The sequence below is a fragment of the Anabrus simplex genome, chromosome 1 (assembly GCF_040414725.1).
Source record: "Anabrus simplex isolate iqAnaSimp1 chromosome 1, ASM4041472v1, whole genome shotgun sequence".
Classification (NCBI taxonomy): domain Eukaryota; kingdom Metazoa; phylum Arthropoda; class Insecta; order Orthoptera; family Tettigoniidae; genus Anabrus; species Anabrus simplex.
The window spans coordinates 1,145,008,616-1,145,032,336 of record NC_090265.1 but is presented as its reverse complement, the minus strand read 5'-3'; the positions used below and the strand labels follow the sequence as shown (position 1 = coordinate 1,145,032,336).

The window sequence follows — 23,721 nt, the reverse complement described above, 5'->3', positions numbered from 1 at the left end:
GGGCTCATGAAATTAGTGGATAGAATTAATTTAAAAATGTACGGAAGTATAATTTTCAACACAAACTTCGGTATTTTTAAATGGACCCCAATTATTATCTTTAGCATAATGAAAGCCAGAAAAAAGAGGTGAATATTGTTGTATAATACAATCTAATATGTTATTTCAGTTCCAAGTACAGGGAGAATAATTTAAGTGTTCAGACTTTTGCTTGCATGCCATGGGAAGTCCCAAGCGAGCGCTATATGGCTTCTGTCAACACTGGCAAGATAAGAAGTGTTCACTGACAGCGCACAGCTGTTCAACATTCTGTCCTTCAGTTTGCTAGAAACTATTGGACTTTTAAGGTGTGTTGTGAGGTTATCATCACGATGGTTAAATACACTATAGAGCAAAGAATAATTTTGGTCGAGTGTTATTTGCAGAAGAAGAAACCAGTTGAAAGGTGCCTTCGAAAATGTCATAGACAATTTCCCAGTGCGACAGTACCATCAAAACGTTACGTGCATCAGCTCGTTCACAAGTGGCGTAGTACTGGTTCCATAAGCAATAATAAAAAAAAGCGAAGGAGAACAGCTCTCACTCGGGAGAGGTTAGAAGATATACGGGCAAGACTCCAGGTCAGTCCACATAAGTCACTTCGGAGAATAGCTCAGGAAAGTGGTATTTCGCCTTCTTCAGCATGTAATGCAACAAAATTGTTACATTTACGATCTTATCAGACTCATTCAGTCCATAACATACTGCCTACAGATTTCAATGCAAGAATACGATTTTGCAATTGGCTAATGAGTAGTGTCCACGACGGCATTGTGGATACAAACTTTCTTTTTATGAGCAACGAAGCCTGGTTTAATTTGAGTGGATATATCAATTCACAGAACAATAGAATCTGGGAAACAGACAACCAGCACATTTTACAGCCGAGACCTCTGCACGATGTGAAGGTGGGTGTGTGGTGCACTATCAGTGCCCGACGAATTATCGGTCCGATATTTTTTCAAGACACTATTACTTCTGACCGTTTATTCACAACATTCTGGAACCATTTTTTGCTGAAATGACTGAAGAAGAGAAAAGGTACGGTTATTTCCAGCAGAATAGTGCAACGGCCCATACGGCGCATAGCTCTATGCGACGGTTACGGGAAGTGTTCGATGATGATCAGATCATCAGTAAAGGCTTATGGCCCCCTCGTTCACCTGATTTAAGCACATGTGATTTTTATCCATGGGGAAATCTTAAAGGAAAAGTTTAGAGGAATAATCCTCGAACTGCAGAAGAATTAAAAATTGAAATTAGGAACACTGTGCATTCTATCGGTGTCCATGAACTACAAAGTGTGTTTCGAAATCTCATTACAAGATGTGAAGCTTGCATTGCAGCTGAAGGAGATCACTTTCAGCATCGTCTGTAAATACTGGTGAGTTCAGTTTAATTTCCTAGTCGATTTTTTAATTTGTTTATTTATTCATTTACTTATTTGTCCAAAGCATCTATGTAGCCGGTGAGTTCAGTTTCGTTTAGTTTCTATAGGCATAATCATGCCGCTTCATTGAGCCGACTATGCCTGCTTGTCATTGCGGGCACTGCACTCGCTGTCTCCGCTTCCCAGCGCGCCTAATCCTCGGCACTCCGCTCTGAACTTCTAAATTAATCACCCTGTAATTGAAATGCAAAGGTGATGTTTGAGATACACTCCTCAGCAGTTCAATCATGTGTCTATACGAGAAAATGGCATTAGAGAAGAAGAGTGATAATGTTACATGCCTCCCCCATGGTAGCCACTTTCGGTACTTCGTGGAAGGAGCTAGTGATTCAGACGAGCTGGGATCTCCCAGCCCGCTTGTGGGTTGGGGCGGCCTTTCCGTGTATTGTTCTCGTCGGCCAGCTTACCTGTGAATTTCTTGAAGATTCGATGATAATGTTCTGCCTGTAGCCACTTTGCGAAAATTCTGGCTCAAATCACCCAAGCTATCAAAACAGAGGCTAACCGCGGACAGTCAGTCACAGTTGGGCTCCATGGTGGAGCTAGAGTCAATGTTGAGCTCCGTGGTGGAGCCAGTGTTGGTGCTGAACTCGAGGTCAGAGTTGGCCTCCATGGTAGAGTCAGTGAGAGACTCAGTTTGTTGGGATTGGGTGGCTGGGCTGAGGGCAACAGAGGTGCTGGCTGTTACAAGTGTCCCACCAAGGTCTGAACCAGGAGCTGTGGTTGTGGTGTTGGAGGGACCAGTGAGTGGATGGGCTGGAAACGACTAAACGGAAGACTGTACTGTGATAAAGATGTTAATTCCCATAGGAAACCTGAAATATTTATTCTGAATGAGTAAATTTATAAAATCAATATAGTTATTGTGTTTGTGAATTTCTGTGGACTGCAGCTCGGCGTGAGTCAGCGAGGGAAGCCGCTATCATGAGTGTGAGGGTAAATGGACCTGTGTTAATGTTGGGTGCTGTATCGTCCTGCTGTTGAATACTTCTGAGGTGTTTAGTTGTTCACTGAATATGACTGTGAATTACTAGACATGAGTAATTACTAGTAATGAGGACATCATTACTGATGTGAAACAGACAGAAGACACCATATGTGAGGCATTTACTTCCGCAGAATTATATATGAGATGTGAAGAACACGGGGCAGAAGATAGTGATGCTGATGATGGCGATGCTGCTGAAACTTAACGAACACCAACGAATGCTGAAATGCGAAAGGCGTTAGATATCTTGCGATGAGGTGTTCAGCGTAGGTCAGTGGACTTCCAAACACATTATGAATATGAAAGATTCATTGATGGACTTTTGAGAGAGAACCTGAACCAACCAACAATTAGAGACTATTTCACATAGCTAAAAACAGTTAACTGTATTGCTGTGCTGTGTTCTGGTACATGTTTCATTGTAGTGCATGTAGGTTATGAATCAGTATTTCATTGTAGTGCATGTAGGTTATGAATAAATACAGTAGCTTACCTATCAATTTTTATTTTTCGGCTACTGTTATCAATCAGTTAATATTATCAAATTTTCTGCGTCCCAGAGTGATCATAATAAACAGCATCCACTGTATACAGAAGTAAACTCACATGGAATGGAAATCTATGAAACAGAATAGCAAAGTAGAGCCCATGGAGGTTTGTTTACAAACGCTACAGCAATGGCGCTCAAACAGATGGTCGGAAAACTGCACTCATTTATTTCTGTGAAATTGCGCCCAAAGAAGTTGTAAATATGAATGAAACTGAACTCACGGTTGCTGTGGATATCGAGAATGAAAAAGAGTAGATTGTCATGACATCTGCTGAAGAACTGAGGAAATTAAGTAATCAAATACGAACATGTTGAATATTCGACAGTGCCACTATAGCAGAGACCAAACTGTTGAGTATTCGACAGTTGCCAGTTCTAGGGTTAATTGTTGAAATGAGAGTATTTACTGCAGGAAACTAGGCCCTAACTGTTTCTGTGAGTATAGGATAGAAAGGAGCAGTAGCAACTGTGTAGAAAGCAGCATCGGAGACCAAGAAGACTTCAGAATCATCAACACTCCCACAATACAGTAGAACCTTGATTATACGTTACCGGAAACTACGTCTTCCCATATTATTCATTCAAATTACGTGGTCCCGCGAGCATCCCAATTAAATCACGTTGTAAAAATCCCACATTTTCACTTCCTCGAAGAAACGATTTCCCGGATCCACCATCCCGAAATTTCATTCCCATCAATGTTAAATCCTCAATCACGCGTTTTTCAAGAAACTGTATCTCATGAAAGTACAGCTACAGCATAGGCCCTACTTACAGATCTTGGTGTTAACGTCCCATCATTGCGGTAATTTGAGGAAGTGATGTACTGGAAAAACGATCGGCGGTGAACTTAGCATCGCATTTGGGTGGTATAGCTTAGAGAATCCTCAGAAATCATAGAGCAGAGAGTGTCCACAACAACTGGAAGGAGACAGATTGCATTTCAACAGCTCTACATGAAGAAGGAACAAGTTTCGTCAAATGTTCGTATTTGCAAAACGTCTACATTATGTCCAGGGTTAGATGTTTATTTACTTTTTACTTTTTCGAGTGTATCGCTGAACAGGTTTTCTGCACTTCTCCCAGGGCACTGTATAATCACTGGGCTTACAGGCAGGAATCTAAACTGCTCTTTCTTAAATAACACAAATTTAGTATTTTAATATTATCATTTCGCACTTGTACCGACTCGTACAGCAAGCGAGCTTGCCAGCTGAGCTCAAGGTCGCGAATAATCGTAATTTCGGAAGTGTTAATGATATTTTTTCTCTTTCGAATAGGATTGTGATTAGTGACTGGCAGAATTGAATATAATGCATTCGGGAACTTGAGAATAGATACTTACATTCAAAACCATATTCTCGAGTTCAACATAACCTTTAAAAGTCGATGTAGGAATAATTTACATGGTACAAGATTTCCATAAACTGACTACGAAGTACGAACAGTATACCGGTGGCCAAATTACAATGGAAGAAAAAATTAAAAAGGGATTTCGCCATCATGTTGGGCGCTTTTGTATCTAATGTGCTTAATCCTAGAACTGCGGACTGTCTTTCTGGAAGACGGTGCACTGCATCGTCAAGTGCGATCGTCTTTCTGACAGACGGCGTCTTTCTTCTGCCACAGATTTATAACTGAATGCCAGATGGCACTAATATAGATACCAGTTAAATACTGATACTTTTATCTTCACTTTTGAAAGTCTTTGAAAAACAAGCAACAGTATGGAGAAGTTTATTTCGCTGTAGAATGAAAGTATTTTCATATGTTCTTAGAATCAAGATGGCAGCTCGCTTTGTTGATTACTCTGAAATCGAGTGCTTGATTTCCGAAGATCTTAGCGACAGTACTGATGGTGACAGCGATTATTGTGTTAATACCGACGAGGAAATTTTTCCTGAAAGTAATGAAAGTGACAGCAAAGTACGAGGTGCCTCGGAAGTAATGGAAAATTCTGATAACCGGAATGATGTTCAAATCGGTGCAGGATACATTATTATTGGCAGTACGTCAATATTTGAAGAAACCAGTAAACTGTTGACATTTATGTATATTGTTATAAATACTTTGATCGCAACACAAAAAAGGAAACTGCCCTAAGAAAACCAAAATAAGCTATAGGTTCAAAATTCGAGAGAAGAACTCAAAATCAGTTTCGAGAAAAAAATGTGTTTTACTTAGCTTTTGAAATGAAAAGTGAAGAATTGTGTGGGGAAAATATAAGGACATACCTGTGTATTTCAGGATATCATGTTTCAGGAATAAATTATATATCAGAAATTATTTTCTTAGAGCAAAATATTTTGACAATTCCCTTTTTTTCAAAAAAATTATAATTTTATATTTCGATAGTTAGAAATCGTGACATTTTTAAAAATTATTTCTGACATCTTTGTATTGATCAATCTTTCAGCTTTCTATTAGTGTATAATATGGATTTATTGGGATTAATATGAGTTTACAGGGATGATTTTATTTTCTTACTGTATATTGAGGAAAATAATTGCAGCATTTGACAGATAATTCTGCAGCAGTTCTAGGGTTAATTTTAGTAGATTAGAGAATTAAAAACTACCTGTGGTCGAATGTTTGGCTTGGCGTTACAGATATTAGATTTTTCGAAGAGTTTGGCTGATCAAAGTTGCTGAACTGAAAGAAGTTTTCAGAGGAAAATGAGGACGTTTCCCCGGTAAAACTGAATGTAAAGTTTCGAGATTTTTAAGTCACGTACAGGTAATTAATGTTTGAAGCTGGCCGCGCGGTGTAACTTGCCTGCCTCTCACCCGGAGGGCCCCGGTTTGATTCCCAGCCAAGTCAGGCATTTTTACCCAGATATGAGGGCTGCTTCCAGGTTCACTCATTCTACGATTACCTTTAATTGAGGAGCTATTTAATGGTGGGACGGCGACCCTGGTCTAGAGAGCCAAGAATAACGGCCGAGAGCATTCGTCACACTGACCATGCATCCCCTCGTAATCTGCAGGCCTTCGGGCCGAGCAGCGGCCGCTTGGTAGGCGGAAGGCCCATTGGGGCTCTACTTTGGTTTGGTTTAGGGATGTTTCTAAGATTATAAGTATACATATTTCATTTTTGTGATGTTTGGCCAAATTGTTAATGGTTCATTCATTCCCGGATTTTTCATTTTCAAGTGTTGAATGTTTTTTTTTTCGTGGTTCCTCCAAAAACGGAGAATCGAGGTTCCATTGTACTACAGTTACAACTCCTCCTTGATGAAGTATGCATTGCTTTGACTACTGACTTTCTCAAGCTGCTTAGAGCAAAAAAGGTGAGCAGCAGATGCCTGATTGGGTTCCAGTTTTCCTACTAAAAGATTAGCAATGTACCTTGCCCATTAAGACGGTGGTTTCATCCACACACACAATGACATGCAACACTCCCCAATATCCTCACTGATTAACAAAATGACCTCATTGCAACAAATATCTAAGTAGTTTTTTCTTTCATATATAAGGGGCAGTCAAATTAAAACCGAATACCCGCTACAACGTGACCACGGAATGGTTTTATTCAAAAGTAATTACCAAAAAGTGGTAATACATTTATCCCACTGGGAGAAGAGACGATCAATTCCAGTTTTGTAGAAAGAGGTAAGTCGCTGATGGATCCACTCTTGCACTTCCTCGTCCAAATGAAACCGACGTCCACGAATGCCTTTCTTCAAGTCGCCAAAAATGTGAAAATCACAAGGTGAAAAATCCAGGCTATACAGAGGATGTTGAAGTGTTTCCCAACCAAATCGCTGAAGCGTAGCCTTCGCCAGATTGGAAATATGGGGGCGAACATTATCATACAACAGATTGACTCTGTCTGGCAGCATTCCAGGGCGTTTTGACTTATGGCGTGTCGCAGTTTCTGCAAAGTGTCTTCATAGCACTGCGCATTGATTGTGGTTCCACGCTCGAAGAAGGTGACAAGCAGAGGGGCCCTGGAGTCAAAGGAAGTCATTATGACTTTACCGAAACTTGTGTGAACAGCTTTGGATTTCTTTGGTGGGGGAGAATTGCAATGTTTCCATTGCTGGCTTTGCTGCTTACTCTCGGGTTCGAAATGATGGCACTACGTTTCGTCCCCTGTGATGATACAGGAAAGAAACGCGCTCTTCCTTGTGGTACCGCTGCAGATGACTCATACATGACGCCATTCTGCCAATATTTTGTCCCTTTTAAAGTTAAAAACTTCATCACTGATCCATATTGAACTAATAATTACAATGCTAAAAAGAGAAAGATGTTCCACCTATTCAATACAATAATAAATTTTTGCACAAATTAATGTTGCAACATGTTTAATATGTTATGGGACCAGTTTTGACATATATCCATGTCATCATCAGCCAATACAAAAATGGCAAGAAGTCAACACACAAAACATTAAAGGGTAATTTTAACACTTATGACACTTTTCTTGAAGAATTAATCATTTAAGTTCATGTAGCACTTTTCAGTGAAGATAATTTTTTTGTAGATATCTTAGGTTCTTGAGCACTCTTGCTGTAGATCTTGAGGTTAAAAAAGAATGCAGCATCCAGGGCGTTTTGACTCTATGGCGTGTGGCATTTTCTGCAAAGTGTCTTCATAGCACTGCACAATGATTGTGGTTCCACGCTCGAGGAAGGTGACAAGCAGAGGGGCCCTGCAGTCAAAAGAAGTCATGACTTTACAGCATCCTTTTTTAACCTCAAGATCTACAGCAAGAGTGCTCAAGAACCTAAGATATCTACAAAAAAATTATCTTCACTGAAAAGTGCTACATGAACTTCAATTATTAATTCTTCAAGGAAAGTGTCATAAGTGTTGCAATTACCCTTTAATGTTTTGTGTGACTTCTTGCCATTTTTGAATCGGCTGATGATGACATGGATATAGGTCAAAACCAGTCCCATAACATATTAAACAAGTTGCAACATTAATTTGTGCAACAATATATTATTGTATTGAATAGGTAGAACATCTTTCTCTTTTTAGCATTGTAAATATTTTGTCCCTCCGTCAGTTGATGTGGAACCCAATGTGCGCAAATTTTGCGGAAATGTAAGTGATCTTTGATAGTGGCATGCAAGGAGCCATGGCTAATGCCAACCTGAAGACAAATTTCTTCCTCTGTGATTCGTCGGTTTTCCCGGATAAGGCATCAATCCACCCTATCACATCAAGAGTAATTTGCCATACACAGCAGACATGTGACAAGTTTCACATACTCCAGCACACTCAGCCACAAGAAAACAAACCACACTTCTCTGTTCTCCTTTGCTTGGCTCCATTTCTTCAGCTGGACGAACACACCAGACCAGACCGTGAACCAACAAAGACATAACCTAACAACTGTGTGCGCTTGTGAGTTGTCACTATGAAGTTCTCCTACCTCAGAAATGGCAGTATCGATACGTAACAACCATGTTGCCACCTCCCGTGCAGTATATGCGTTACAGCAGATGTTCAGTTTTAATTTGACTTATTATGTGCTGCTTGGTTTATTTCTGTAAAATATCTCTAAAAACCGGGTATGAACAACATTCCAGGGGATATTTACTGCAACTAGGGCTCTTCACGTATAAGCATAGAAACCATTATGGGTTGTAGGAGATAAGAGTTTGTGTGAGCAGAATCTATTTAATGTTACTTTTCATGGCTGCTTTCGCTTTAAGACTGGCACTATCTGCATACTGCTGAATGTGGCATATTTTCTCTTGTGAAATCTAAAACACAATAAAGGGATGAAAATTAGAGACTAAGATGAGGAACAGAAAAGGTGAATAGCTATTGAATTAAAATTGTACTTCTGAACTATTTAATTTAAGCCACTATTACGCTAAAGTTAATTAAGAACACCACAGGCCTTGAAGTGCCTTGGCTTTTAATATGGCTGCTGCCCAGCTCATGGCCTACAGATAATGGGTGGTCGTGTGGTCAGCACAACACATCCCTCAGCCATACTGCCTTGCCTCTGTGACTGTTGTTCACTGTAGCTTCCCTACTGTCCTCACGATGCTGGGTCAACGCTGTTCCAGACCTCACACCTTTCTACATTACTGACGGTAGTTGGAATCGAACCCAGGCCACCTGGACGAGGTCTCTAAAATTAATTGGAGGACCCAATATCAAAACCTTAGTTTTAGATTAATGTGAAATTTAAGACATATGCACGTACCTCTTTATTTCAGTACTGGCAAAAAATAATCTTGCCATTGTTGTATAAGCGCACTCTTAGATGATTTCATTATAGGCATGACGAATTTTATTCACTTTAACAGATGGTCTTTCACTGGTAACTTTACACAGTATGCCCCTTTTTACTACCTGCACCTTGTTCTTCTGAGCTAATCCTCCCCCTCCGTCACTCAGCATTCCTTTGGCAATAGTTGTCTCTGAGATCAAGTTTCTATTAAAACTCACCCTCTACTTTTCTGCTCTACATTCGGAGATATCCATTATATGATTATAAAAATTACAGAAGTTGAATTATATTTTAAATGAAGAAAAATAGGCATTTTAGGTATTAAACAGTTAAAGAGGCTCTAAAGTTCCAAATAGGCTCTTTAGGGCACTATAAAACTCTTAAAATGTAAGGGATTTATCACGAAACATCAACATATTTTTAAAAATTCATGTTTTTTATTTATTTTTTTAAGGAACAAAATAGGCATTTGCCTTAAAATCCCAGGTCTGCTCGTCATGTCTGCAACTCTGACATAAGAATACTGTAAATCATTGAGGGTTCAAATTTCACATTTGTAAGGTACATTATGTTCTTAACCATCCAATCACTTTCAAGGCTGAGTAGTTTTTTCATTACAATTTTGTCTAACAGTGAGAAAAAGTTTAAATTTTACTCACAACATGACTTATTGAAAACATTTAACTTAATGCTTAATATAACATATACTGACCTGAGTACAAAATACTCCACAGCCAGGACAAGAATTGTGTCTCAGAAGTCTATTGACATGTACCTCACACAAAATAAGGTAAGGAACTTTAACGCTCGCCCTATACATACGGATGTCTTCTGTACCCAATGCATTGCTACAACCAATCCAACGTCCATCCATTGAATCCACAGCTTGACAATACAGCTCTCCCGATGGGCTTTTGGATGTTACAAACAAATGTGTCTTAATTTGACACAAACATAGAGCTGCAGTTCCTGCCTGAAGAAAAGAAGTCAACAAATGAGTAAGAAGCAATATATTTTGGTTCATGCAATATCATATTACATTATACACAACAAAATTTATCGTAATACTCAACAGTTCATGCAAAATTAAGAAACCCAGGGATAAAAGCATTCTTTTTTAAATTTTAATAGCAATAATTTTCAGGACATTAACTCTATGGCACGTTTTTTGAGTGACATGAGTGTACCAAAGGCCCATTCTCATCAACTTCTACATTAAATTAATTTAAAACTTTTGTTTTCTCTTTATTTATTTTTTTCAAACTTTTGAAAAGTAATATTTTTAAAATTCTCAGCACAGAAAGTTTCTGAAATATTGGGGACATACTGGCACAGTGGCAACCCAATAGTCCTGGATTCAAATAGTGACAAAATTCTGGTGAAATTTTCAATAGGACTAACAAGGAAACGGAGTGTTACGAAAAAAATATTTGAAACATTCTTTGAACTTAAGAATGGACCTTGAATAACAGAAAATAGAACAATATTACCTATATCACCTATAAATATAAATTTCTCGAGTTTCCACTTAGTCTGCATTCATTTTGCAAATGTCTGTGAACAAATGACCTTCCTCAACAATCCTTTATTGTACCTGCTAGCACTGTGGCCTCTACATAACTTTCATCTCCTGCAGTTACATTGATTAGTACAATGCCTTACCTTAGAATGTATTTTAGCCGTACTGAAATGAGCGCTATGTCCTCCGGTATGGATTAAATCAAATTTGTTACTTTAATTGATCTGTCTCAGTCCCATCCTTGGCTTTGACAATAAAATATGAAAGCGACCAAGGTATGAACGACGATGCTAGTAATGTTATTCCTTATGCAGCCAGTTCCGGTAATGAATGGTGTGAAAATGTTGCTCATGGGGTTGGTTGATGCTGTAATGAACTCACCTCATCTCCATCAAAGTTTGTCAAAAAACTCTACTATCTTAAGTAAAATTTTGGGTGGCACCGTCCATCCAAACTTTCCAGCTCCCAACTGCTACCTGCATAGGCATGGAAACTTCGGATGACGTCATCGGTTGCAACACTCTGGACTGTTCTCTATACTTCTATGCAAGTTCCGGTTGCCTCGAGAGTGTGTGTTTATCTCTCCTCTTTCCCCTCCTTTCGTCAATGAATATAAATTCGATCTCGTTCCGCCCCTTCTTTGACACACTCCTCGACCTGGTGGGTTCTCCTTGAGTGATAGATTTTGCATTCCACTGTGGAAATTAGTGCTAATACAGTCCTATTTCCTTGTGGGTGATTATTCATCATTTTGACAATTGTATTTTCTAAAAAGTTTAAAATTCCTGCTATGAGCCAATGCACGAATTTGAAATTTTACTTGTGTTACAAGTTGTTATGCAGATTTATTTATTCATCATATGGCTTTCAGTGCCAGGAGTGTCCAAAAAAATATGTTGGTAAATGGAAGATTGTACAAATGGAGAGATAAGCCGGGAGGTGCTTTGACTGTGTAATCTAGATGGCATTCAAGCACACTGTTATGAGTCTTCAGATATTCATTCTAGCTAAGGAGAGACCTCTAAAATCCCCTTCGGTGAGATTTGTTGTATAGAATTTGAATGTCTTGGACCAGAATTCCCAAGAATATTGTTTAAGCTCACAGGTGTTAATCTTACCACTTCAATTGTTTTCCCTTTGTAATTTAATGTATTGCAAAATTCATAAATGTATAGATGGTTGAGAAGGGGCAAACTATTGAAAAAAACATATTTCGGACTGAGGTAGATGTTAATCATCAACTAGTATGTCACTGGTTGACAGAATATTTTCACTCACAAGTAAATGAACAGTGTTGTTAGATGTGTAGTAATTTAGTTGCTTGTTGACACTATTAGATATCCTTCATTTGGAATATACCTCAATTGTTATCATTCAAATCAGGTTTTGCTTTTCTTCTTTTCTTATAACAAACAAGTGGCTGCAGGATTGATTGATTGATTGATTGATTGATTGATTGATTGATTGATTGATTGATTGATTGATTGATTGATTGATTGATTGATTGATTGATTGATTGGATTGATTTGGTAATATGAAGGTACACAGGCTAAGCCCAATTACCTTCCTTCATGACATATAGACCTTAAAGTGTAAATACAAAAATAATAACAATAGTAACAATAATAGAAAGAAGTACAGAAGAAAACTAATAAGCAGAACAAATTTTAAAATTATTACTACAAATGAAAACATAATAATATAGGCTATAGATTAGCCATAAAAATTACTAAACAAGTTAAAAATAACCACAAACGAAAACTTATGAGTACCTAGCATTCCAGCAAAAAGGAATTTAATGATGATTTAGTAAAAAATGGCCTTTATTTGCTTATTGAACAACCTAGCGCCAGCAAATAAATCAACTTGTGCACTAATTGAATTATAAACTGACAATGTTTTGACTAGTGGTGAATTAGAGTGATGAACGCTTCTTGATCTTGGGATGTGAAATAATACTTGCTGTCGTGATGTTACTTGTGGTACGTGAAATGGGATGAAGGTAAGTAATTCTTGACAGTCAATATTTCCATTCAAAATTTTCCTCAATATATGTAACGATATTAATGTTCTCCTGTTTTTCAAAGACATGAAATTGAACAAACTTCTTAAAAAGTGGGTTGAAATGTCAAATGGACAAAATACATTGAAAGTTTTATAATATAAATATCTTAGAAATTTATTTTGTACAGTCTCAATGTGACGTGTTTGGTCCTTATAAAGGGGGTCCCAGATTACTGATGAATATTCTAACTTGCTTCGTACTGAACTTATATACAACTTAATAATAACTTCAGGTTGAGTAAATAATTTGGAATTTCTAATAATAAAACCAAGCATCTTGTTAGACTGACCTATTACTTTTTGACTAGTGGTGAATTAGAGTGATGAACGCTTCTTGATCTTGGGATGTGAAATAATACTTGCTGCCGTGATGTTACTTGTGGTACGTGCTCACTTTAGCATAAATGTTACTTTTAAGAAGCAAACATTGTAAGGACTGCCAAATATTTACTTCTTAAGTAATTAACATTAATATATTTCCAACTGCATGACATTTTTGAATTCATAAAAACAACATATTTGAATCTCTACATCATCACGTACGATTCCCTATTTTCTTTCTGTCTTGCTTTCTTTGGTTTTGTAACAGAAATCATAGTGCTAATTCTTCATTCGTTTATTCACAAATCACTAGTTTGAACAGGAGTGGTGGAAGGATAGACGCAGAGGAAAATCGCAAATCCACCACTAGAAACCAAACTTACTTAATTGAATGACTCATTTAAATAATTATTATTATATTACCAGTATTATTAATTATATTTATTAATCATATGATACACATTTAAATTTTATAGAAAACAAATCCAAAAAAGAAAACGAAGTTGATCACAACCTAAAATCTAAGTTCAAAATGTAGTCTACTGATGCAGATTTCTTGATGTCTTCTCCATACGGTCTTATGGGACTATCTTGAATGATGTATTTCACTGTTTGTCTATCGCCTCCACAGTCGCACTTCGGAGAAGATAACTTGTTCTACTTAAACAGATAGTCCACACAAACTCCAGAGTTGATCCTGATCAAGTTTTGATCATATCCTGCGAAGTAGGTCAAATCCAGGAACGTCAGAGGTGACTGATGGCATGTCTTGAAACTCCTGAGTAGTGAAAATCTTCATATCATGGTACCACTGTTGCATCATATCAAAGTTCTAACTGATTAGTCTCGCAGCTTTCTTCATAGGAGGCTGTCTTGAACGAAGTCTGGTTAGACAAGTGTCAGATATGTCAGCATGAATAGGAAGATGCTGATTTTGAAGTATCTTGCAGTAATCTTTGACCAGAACATTACATTTGCGGAGATAATGTGGAGGGACGTAGTTCAGAACTGGAAGCCATTGCGTAGGGGTGTACTCAAGATCACTTGCATTGTTTTATAGATTTCAGCATCAATCTTCCTGATGAGAGGGCTGTTTAACCACACGGGGCACAATATTCAGCTGCAGACAGAACGAGACCAACAGCGAAGAGCTGAAGCATTAGAGCCCCATGTTGTTCCGCATAGTTTCTGGATGATGATACATGATCTCAGCTTTGCAGCAGCAGTCTTCAGCAAATATTGTTTGAAGGACAACATTCTATTCAAAGTAACACCCAGGCATTTGGGATAATGATTGTGTGGCAAAAGGACGTTGATAAAATACACTCTGAGATCCATGTTAGCCATGCAGTTGTCCAGATGGAAGGAACGAGCTTCAGTCTTGGTCATACTTGGTTGGAGTCCTCATTTGCGGAAATAGTCTCCTAGAACACTCCGATCTGTTGTGAGTGTGGACTCAGTGATGTTTGAGTTCCTTTGTGGGTACTGCCCAATCATCTGCATATCTAAACTTCCTTGATTTCGACCTAGGAATATCAGTACAGTATATACAAGCTGGAAAGGAGTGGAGTCAGGATAGAACCTTGTGGTTATCTGTCACTTAGATTTTTCTGTGCACTAACTCTACTAACCATGCCAACTCTAAGCAGTCTGTTACTCAGCATGTTATTGACGTCCGAAACGGGGGAGGAGCTTACGGTCAGCTGTTTCCAATATGGCAGCGAGATAGTGACGGGAAGTAAACATGACAGTGATCGGGTGTGCGTCTGTGAATTTATTAAGTATTCAAAATGTCTTTGGTGTCGTATGCGCAACTGTTGAGAGTTGTCGGAGATTTCACGCGTCCATTGGTGGAAGGGGAAGAAATATTCAAGCATAATTACTTGATATGTGTAGGTAAAAAGTTTGAAACCGAAGATGAAACTGGTGTTGTAGCATTGTGTTTACAATCATCGCACATCGATTCAAAACCGCACAAAGTTAATGTTGTCTTGAACAAGGGGGTGAAAATGTGAAGTGCAACTGTATATGTAAAGCGGGTTTGTCAGAGAAATGTTACCGCTGACACACTAATTCACCTTAACAGTTAAGCTACTGTAATTTTTCACTATTAGAGGTTATGGAGTAATTTCTTGTTGATTTGGTCCACGCCAAAGCCTTAGCCAGGTGACGGGGGAGTTACCTGTTTTGTAAACTGTAATCTTGGGGAAGAAAGAAAATAATAATTCTACTAAGTAAATGTTGTAAAGCAAAAAAATCCTAGGCTTTATACAGGCTTGTGTTGGAACAGCCCACATAAACTTAATGTTCTTCCATTTTTACCATCAGCACAAAATTTAGAACTTAGAACCGACAATAATAAGTATAAAAATTGTAACTACCTACAGAATATGCAGACCAAAGTTGGAAAATTATAATTTAAGAGTACTATAACCTCTACAATCACAGCTGTTTGGGGTTGAAGAATACTTGGTTTGTCCAATTCTACCAAATAATTAGGTTATGGCTTCTAATTTAAGATGACCGGGCGAGTTGGCCGTGCGGTTAGGATCGTGAAGCTGTGAGCTCGCATCCGGGAGATAGTGGGTTCGAACCCCACTGTCGGCAGCCCTGAAGGTGGTTTTCCGTGGTTTCCCATTTTCACACCAGGCAAATGCTGGGGCTGTACTTTAATTAAGGCCACGGCCGCTTCCTTCCCATTCCTAGACCTTTCCTTTCCCATCGTCGCCATAAGACCTATCTGTGTCGGAGTGACGTAAAACAAATAGCAAAAAAAGTTAATTTATGATGGAAAAATACTACATATTTTCTTTCATTGTTAGAAGTATTTTATAGGCAATTTAAATGCAGCGCTTAATTACTACCAGTTAAAGATAATACTCACATGTAGATAGTTAATTTACTGTCTGCTGTTACACATATGAAGAAGTTTACAAAGAGCGGATTACATTCTATGTGCGGCACAGAAGTATTAGGCTACAAGTTTATCAGTATTTTTGATATAGCTAAATCTTTGTGAATACAAATTAGAGACAATAAGTATCAATGAGTACAATAAACAGTATCGATACCTACGCTGTGGAAAGAAGTCGTCTTCACAAGAATGCAGACTGCACACTGTCATATATCGTGTAGCGCGTTTTCCAAATTGACAGCGCGGAAACCCATCTTTCTCTCTGAACTTTTTGTACAGGAAAGTAGTGAACAGATTTCGCAACCGTATACAGAGCAGTACCTCCTCAAATTTGACAATTTTCTTTCTGTTTCCGTCACGACGTCAATGCTTCGCCATGTAAATAAATCTCACCAGTCACTATGTTGCAGCATCAACATTCTACCGCGTGGCTGCGACATCCAACTTTTCTGACGTCAATTGACTAGACTGATAACAGTCTTACAGGGAATTACTCTGAGTAGCTCGTAAATCAGGCCTTCTCTTCATACAGTGTCATAGGTGGCCTTGAGATAGATGAATCCCACAGATGTCTATAGGCACTGTTGGGATCCTGCCTCAATAAAGATCGTTAGTGATAACACTTGAATAAGCCGATTGAGATTAGCTCTCTTTAGCCAATAACACGCTTAAGATGATCATGTGCCATAGAGATGCTGCTTTGTAGGCTACCATCCACTCAATGTCAAGTCAATGGTCTACCATACCATGGCCTTGGCAGTCTACAACCAATTTGAACAATAAAATTAAATAAAATAGCAAATAAACTAACATGTTATTGAAAATTACTTATCAATTCACTTGCTGTATGGATTTAGAATTTATACAGGTGGTTGTTGTTTGAGCCATCAGTCCACAGACTGGTATGATGCAGCTCTCCATAGAACCCTATACTGTGCTAACCTTTTCATTTCTACATAACTACTGCATCCTACATCTGCTCTAACCTGCTTATCATATACGTACCTTGATCTACCCCTACCATTCTTACAGCATACACTTCCCTCAAAAACCAACTGAACAGGTCCTGGGTGTCATAAGATGTGCCCTATCATTCTATCTCCTCTTCTCATTAAAAAATTTAGCCAATTCGATTTGTGATTCAACCTATCCACCTAACATTCAGCATTCTTAAGATGTGCTCTATTATTCTATCTCCTCTTCTCATTAAATTTAGCCAAATTGATCTCCTTTCACCAATTCGATTCGTGATTCAACCTATCCACCTCACCTTCAGCACTCTTCTGTAACACCACATTTCAAAAGGTTCTATTCTCTTTCTTTCCGAGTTAGTTATCCATGTTTCACTTCCATACAATAACATGCTCCAGATGAAAGTCTTCAAAAACATTTTTCTAATTCCTATATCCCTGTTCGAAGTGAGCAAATTTCTTTTCTTAAGAAAGGTCTTCCTTGCTTGTGCTAGCTGTATTTTATGTCCTCCTTACTTCTGATATTGAAAGTTATTTTACTACGCAAGTAACAATGTTCATCCACTTCCTCTAAGACTTAATTTCCTTCTTTAAAACAGTTATCCTTCGTTATAAGCATTCTCGTTACGTGTTTTAATTAAGTGATTTTTAAAATTATACAATTATATAGAATATTTAAAAGATATACAAGCTAGGTTGTGGATTCACAATCACCCTGTGAATGATTTCACGACCGAGTGCGAGGTGCTGCAACGTGGCATGCAATTAGTCTCAAAGAGAGCGCTAAGTAGCTGTGTTGCATTGTCTCAGTGTTGACTGGTGGCATGTGGTCAATATTAAAGAGAGCATAGAGTCAGCAAGCTGTGCTTTATTGTTTCTAAAAGCGTTATGGAGAAAAGGTGGTCAAAATTCTTCCAAAAGCAAGAAGCAAAGGAAACCAATAATATTTGAAGAAAAGCTGGAAGTTATAAAGCGATATGAATGCAATGAACGCACTGTAGACATTGTCAGAGCTATAGGAATCTCAGAATAAACCCTGAGAACCATAAGAAGTCAAAAAGAAAAAAAATTATAGCAAGCTGCAAAATTGCGGCCAGAATGATGTCATGCAAGATACCACGCCAATTATGGAGAAAATGGAACGCATGTTGGCCCAATGGATTGAATTTTGAACAAAAAGTTCTATTCCGATATCCACCGTGGTTATTCAGGCTAATGTAAAAGCTCTGTTTAAAGAACTGAAAGCATCCTTTCCAGACTCTGAAGTGCAATGTTTTGCTGCACGTGCTGGTTGGTTCAAATGTTTCGAGGGACAACATGGATTCCATAATCTTAAGCTAAGCTAACAGTGAAAGCTGCAGGAGCGGATGTTGTTATTGCTGAAACTTTTCCTACACAATTACAAGCAGTGACTGAAAAGCACGCATATTTGCCACAAGTGTTCAGTATGATGAAACGGGCTTGTTCTGGAAATGTATGTCAAGTAGAACATTTCTTATAAATGTGTAAATAACGTGACCGATAACAATTATTCATGCATAAAAAATTAAGGCTGAAGTGAACAATCTCTTAATTTTAATGTTATATACTGAAATTAAGTAAGAATGTGATACATCTCAAGATATGGCAGAGTACATCACTGATTTCAGAGGATAATTTATATTTTCTCGCGTTTAGTTAAATTTATATCGAGGATATTATCATTTCTTTTCATGCGTTTGAAATATTATCATGTTACACATACGATTAGGTTAGCCAACACCGTTTGAAGAAGAAAACTTAAATGTATGCCACAGAAGCCTTTGGAGTGATACCGTATTTCTTCGAATCCAAGACGACGGTTTTGTCTCAGAATCTCATGTGAAAAATTAAGGGTCGTCTCGCACTTGTGGCCTGACAGTATGGTAATGAACACTACTGGCAACTACTGCGGTAACCACACTGCTTCTTTCCACCCACCCACGCGCGCGCGCACACACACAAAACTCGTTGACAATAAAACACCGCCTCTTTATTACACAACACTAGCCGCGGCAACCGGTTGTACAGTGCCTCTGTGTAATGTCACCAGATCTTTGGGATATAGTGAAGAGAGAATGACATTCTAAAAGCGTTTCTCAAATCTGCAGAATGGCATCAAAACATCCGAGCCTTCAAATCCTTAGAATGGCCACGCCTCAGTGGCAGAGTTATTATGTGTCTACAGTACGTGACGCTTAGTAAAATTGAATTTTATAGACAGCAGGAATATTTTTGTGATGGATCGTCGTATTGTAAAGATAAGTTGAACAGGTATTGCCGGCAAATTTTCAACGGGGTCTCGTCGATATTATGATGCCAATTTTCAGTTAATGGTTAATAAACATTTGGAAATGTAGAATAATTATGCAGCCGCAAGAAAATACGGCATTGGCCTAACTAAAGCCAATATTCGGCATTAGCATGAAGACAAAAATAGCTAAAAATGTGTACTATATTTAAAAAATCCATTCAGTTGCCCGCAACAAGAACGCCTTAATAAAGAATTTGAAGATGAAATTGTGAGGTATGTGCATGAAAAACGCAAGGGCGGAATAGCCATACCACGGCGCAGTAAACTCGTTCCTTGCCATTCAACATCCACAATTAGGCCTATACATCGCTAGCTGCTGAAGTTGGCTGAACCCGGCAAGCGAGATGTGTATATACTGGCCAGTTGTAGCTGACGCTGAGTAAAAGGAACAGTTTTATGGACAGCAAGAATATTTTCCTGATGGATCGTCGTATTGTAGAGATGCGTGGAATAGATACTGCCGGCAAATTTTCAACGGGTTCCCTTCGACATTATGATGCCAACTTTAAGTTAATGGTTATTAACCCCGCGGAAATAAAGAATAATTGTGCAGCCGCAAAAATATACGGCATAACTAAAGCCAATGTTAAGCGTTGGCGTGAAGGCATAGTCTAAAAATGTGTACTGTACAAGAAAGGCATTCATATGATTTTACAAAGTACCTTTTAAGCCTGATTTAAATTTTTTGAAGGAAAAATTAGGGGTCGTATTGCATTCAACATCATCTTAGATGAAATTAAACACACACTTTCCCGTAATATCAGATTTTGAAAAATAACAAACAAGTAAACCGTAGTGTGGAGAATAACAAAGCTTTGAAGAGAACTTATTGGTCCACCTACTCAATACAATTTGTTGTTCAGATTAAGTTACAACATATTATTTTTCAGTACTAGTTTTGACATTGTTGTGCGTCATCTTCAGCCGGTCGTGGAAACTGGCAATCATACAAAAATTACATATATACAATATAAAATACAAGTTACATATCACTATAACAATACTCATAAAATGAAAAGTTCCTAAATAAATTGACAATGCCTATGTTTATATTCATTTTCAACTCTTGACTCTCAAGAACTTACTTGTTGAAAATGAAGATAAACATAGCCATTATTGTCAATTTATTTAGGGACTTTTCATTTTAAGAGTATTTTCATAGTGATATGTAACTTGTATTGTATATATGTCATTTTTGTATGATTGCCCGTTTCCACGATCGACTGAAGATGACGCACATCAGCGTTGAAACTAGTACTGAATACATAATAAGTTGTAACTTAATTTGAACAACAAATTGTATTGTATTGTACTGAATAGATGGACCATTAAGTTTTCTTCAAAGCTTTGTTATTCTCAGTTCAATACGGACCCATAATGAAAATTCATAAAAATTCATAAAAAGTCCAGTGCACATTAAAAGATGTTATAGATAGGAATCCTTGAGTTGCTGGATAAGGAGATTAGAATATGATGGCTCTTTCATAGAGTTAGTTTTTAGTGGCGGATGTGAAATAGGCTCGTGTGTCTACGTCTATTCCTACAGTAAATATATGGTGTGCCCATACGACGAATCCGAGAAGACCAATTGCTATTATTGCGTAAATTATTCCTAAAGTACCAAATGCTTCCTTTTTCCCTCTTTCTTGACTAATAATATGAGAGACTATACCAAATCCTGGGAGAATTAAAATATAAACTTCGGGATGGCCAAAAAATCAAAATTAGAATATGATGGCTCTTTCATAGAGTTAGTTTTTAACATAGTGCTGCACAATATCTCACATGGAATGAACTTTTACAAGACCTTATGTGCCTTTACATTGTTTAATTTCTTCGGTAGTTGTGTTTTAATTTTGCTTTAGATGACCTAGTACAAGGTCGAAACTAGTCCCTAATCATTTATGTAATTTAAACTCTTTACATTTTGTATTGAAAAGGTGGACCCTAATAATACATTAATTTACTCTATTGTAATCACAGTTCAATATGGATCTATCATTATGAAACTTCTTTCATTTAAATGCGACATTCTACCGCTCAATCTGCTATGCTTCTAATCTGATGACGTCACAACCACCTGAATCTTGCTTAAGTTTCTGCCAAGTTCCGCATTAGTTCACATTGCTTCTTTCCTCTTTTTTCCCCACTCTCCAACATACTATATAACGATGGCCATATCCTTACTGTAGTTATTGGCATCTACTAAAATTTCCCATTGGAAGTAATATTCAAATTATATGTCACCAAATAATTGAAATTATAAATGGACAACAAGTACTTTACTTCAAATGGACATTTAGAAAACACCTTCGGCCTCACTTGCTCTATGATTTTGTAGAAGGATCTTAAGTCCTTATTTTCTCTGTGAGAGTGGTGCATCTAACAGTGTAGAAACACGACAGTTTCCCTTGCAATGTGTACTACTTAATGATCCAGTATTTGCTTCGGTCGCGAAAATGTACATAAATATATATATACTTATAAATATATATATTAAGCAATTCATCAAGTTCAGTCGGCATTTGAAAGCACAGTGCCTGACATTGAATATGTCGCGCTGATCTTCGGGAGCTGGCAATTTACTTCAATTGAGCTACTCGTCTTCGGCTTCTGCACAATTTTGCATCTTCACATTTGTTAGATTGTGTTGTGACTTCGCACCTGATGGTGTATGCAACCTGGCTCATTTAACTGTTCTCCGCTTCTCGTAAACATTATGAGACAATGCCGAACTTTGCGTGTGCTATGCTGCTGTTCAGAAGATTGCACCTTGCTTCTTTTAAGTGACTTACCTTCTACTTCTGAATTTTACAGTGCCTATCCCCGTTGTTTTATTTTGCCTCTTCAACTGTTTTTGTGGGGACTTGATCTTTAATTTCTTTCTTACCTATGCATTGATTTTTGCGTTTTATTCGGCTGATGATGACCCGAATTGGGGTTGAAACCGGTACCACTTCCACTTATAATTAAATAGGAATGTAACACTACATTTCATATTTATTTGTATTGAATAGGTTGAACTACCTTATTTATTATTTCAATTTCATAGTGCCAAGCATGTGTATTCATATTTGGAAACTACAGTACTATGGACTGTAATTTATTTATTCAACCATTTTCATTATTATTGTCATCATATGTATGTATTTATTTATTTATCTATTTATTTATTTATTTATTTATTTATTATTATTTTTTTAGTAATCAGCGCAAAGGTTGGTTGGATCCTCAACAGCTCTGCAATCAGCTGTCATAGATGGCTTTGTTGGGCATCAATGAAAAGACATACAAGGGAAGTGAGGAGTGATGCAGTTTCCCCATTGCTTTCCTCACCAAACCAGAAGTTGCTTGTTCTGTACAAATCAGTCTGCCAAGCTCAATGAAATGTTCGCCTTAACCGATTCTATAAGCTACAGTTTCACACTGTGCATCCCAATAACTTAAAGAGTGCTTTCATCTGTGCTTGCTCTTGCATAAGGTGCATGGTCCCACATCCTTCAAAGACTTGAGAACACCTACAGGGAGGTGTTTGAAGCTAAGGGTCTTCTGGAAAGCGATAATTACTGGAGCGCCACCTTGGAAGAAGCAGTTTTGATTCGATTACCCTTCTGCATACACTACCTGTTTGCAATCCTCCTCAATACATGTGGCCTCCATAACACCCAAAAACCCTGGTACAAATTCAAAGACAACAATGACAGAAGACATTCTCAGAAGGTATGGGAATGAAGAAACAGAAGTGGAAGCAAATGACATCATCTACAACAAAGCACTTCTTGGCAGTGAGCGGAGTGGGAATGACCTGAGCGACTTCAGGTTACCAAGACCTCGAGGGGTGAGCAACCCAACACTGATGTACTAAGGGAATTAATGTTGTATATGACAATTCACCTGGAACTGCAAGTGCAAGTCATGCTACCTAAACTTCATTCTGAGCAGTAGGTTGTCTTCAATCGTATTATTAGTAAAATCTCAAGTCAGCAGGGTGCGGTTTAATTTCTAGATGCCCCGCAGTAGCTTAATGACAAACGTTTGGCCCTGCGGCATCTAGAAATTAAACCGCACCCTCCTGACTTGAGATTTTACCAATCAATGGTGATCAGCGAAGACACGGAGCAGGCGGCGCTGCTGAAATGGGACGAGTCCAACATGGCTCACAAGCGCGCTCGAGAAGCACTTGATCGCTCACTGCAGGACCTGCGGGACAAAAACGAGTTGATGGGAGGCCTGGTAGTTTTGTTGGCCAGGAAATTCAGACAGACATTGCCAATCACACAGAAAGGTATGCCTTTCTGAGGATGTCTATCCTGTGAAGCCATGTAGTTAAACTCAGTATGACCAAGAATGATGCAGATTCAGGACAATTTTCTCC

At 38.1% G+C, this 23,721-nt stretch overlaps 1 protein-coding gene across 1 annotated transcript in view; it reads right to left on the bottom strand.

The window, feature by feature from the left end:
* Positions 1-23,721, bottom strand: part of G9a (histone-lysine N-methyltransferase G9a) — a 429,274-nt gene that overhangs the window by 345,843 nt on the left and 59,710 nt on the right. The window contains exon 5 of the mRNA XM_067137709.2: positions 9,938-10,198. Coding sequence (XP_066993810.2) covers positions 9,938-10,198 — 261 coding nt within the window. The remainder of the gene's footprint in view (positions 1-9,937; positions 10,199-23,721) is intronic.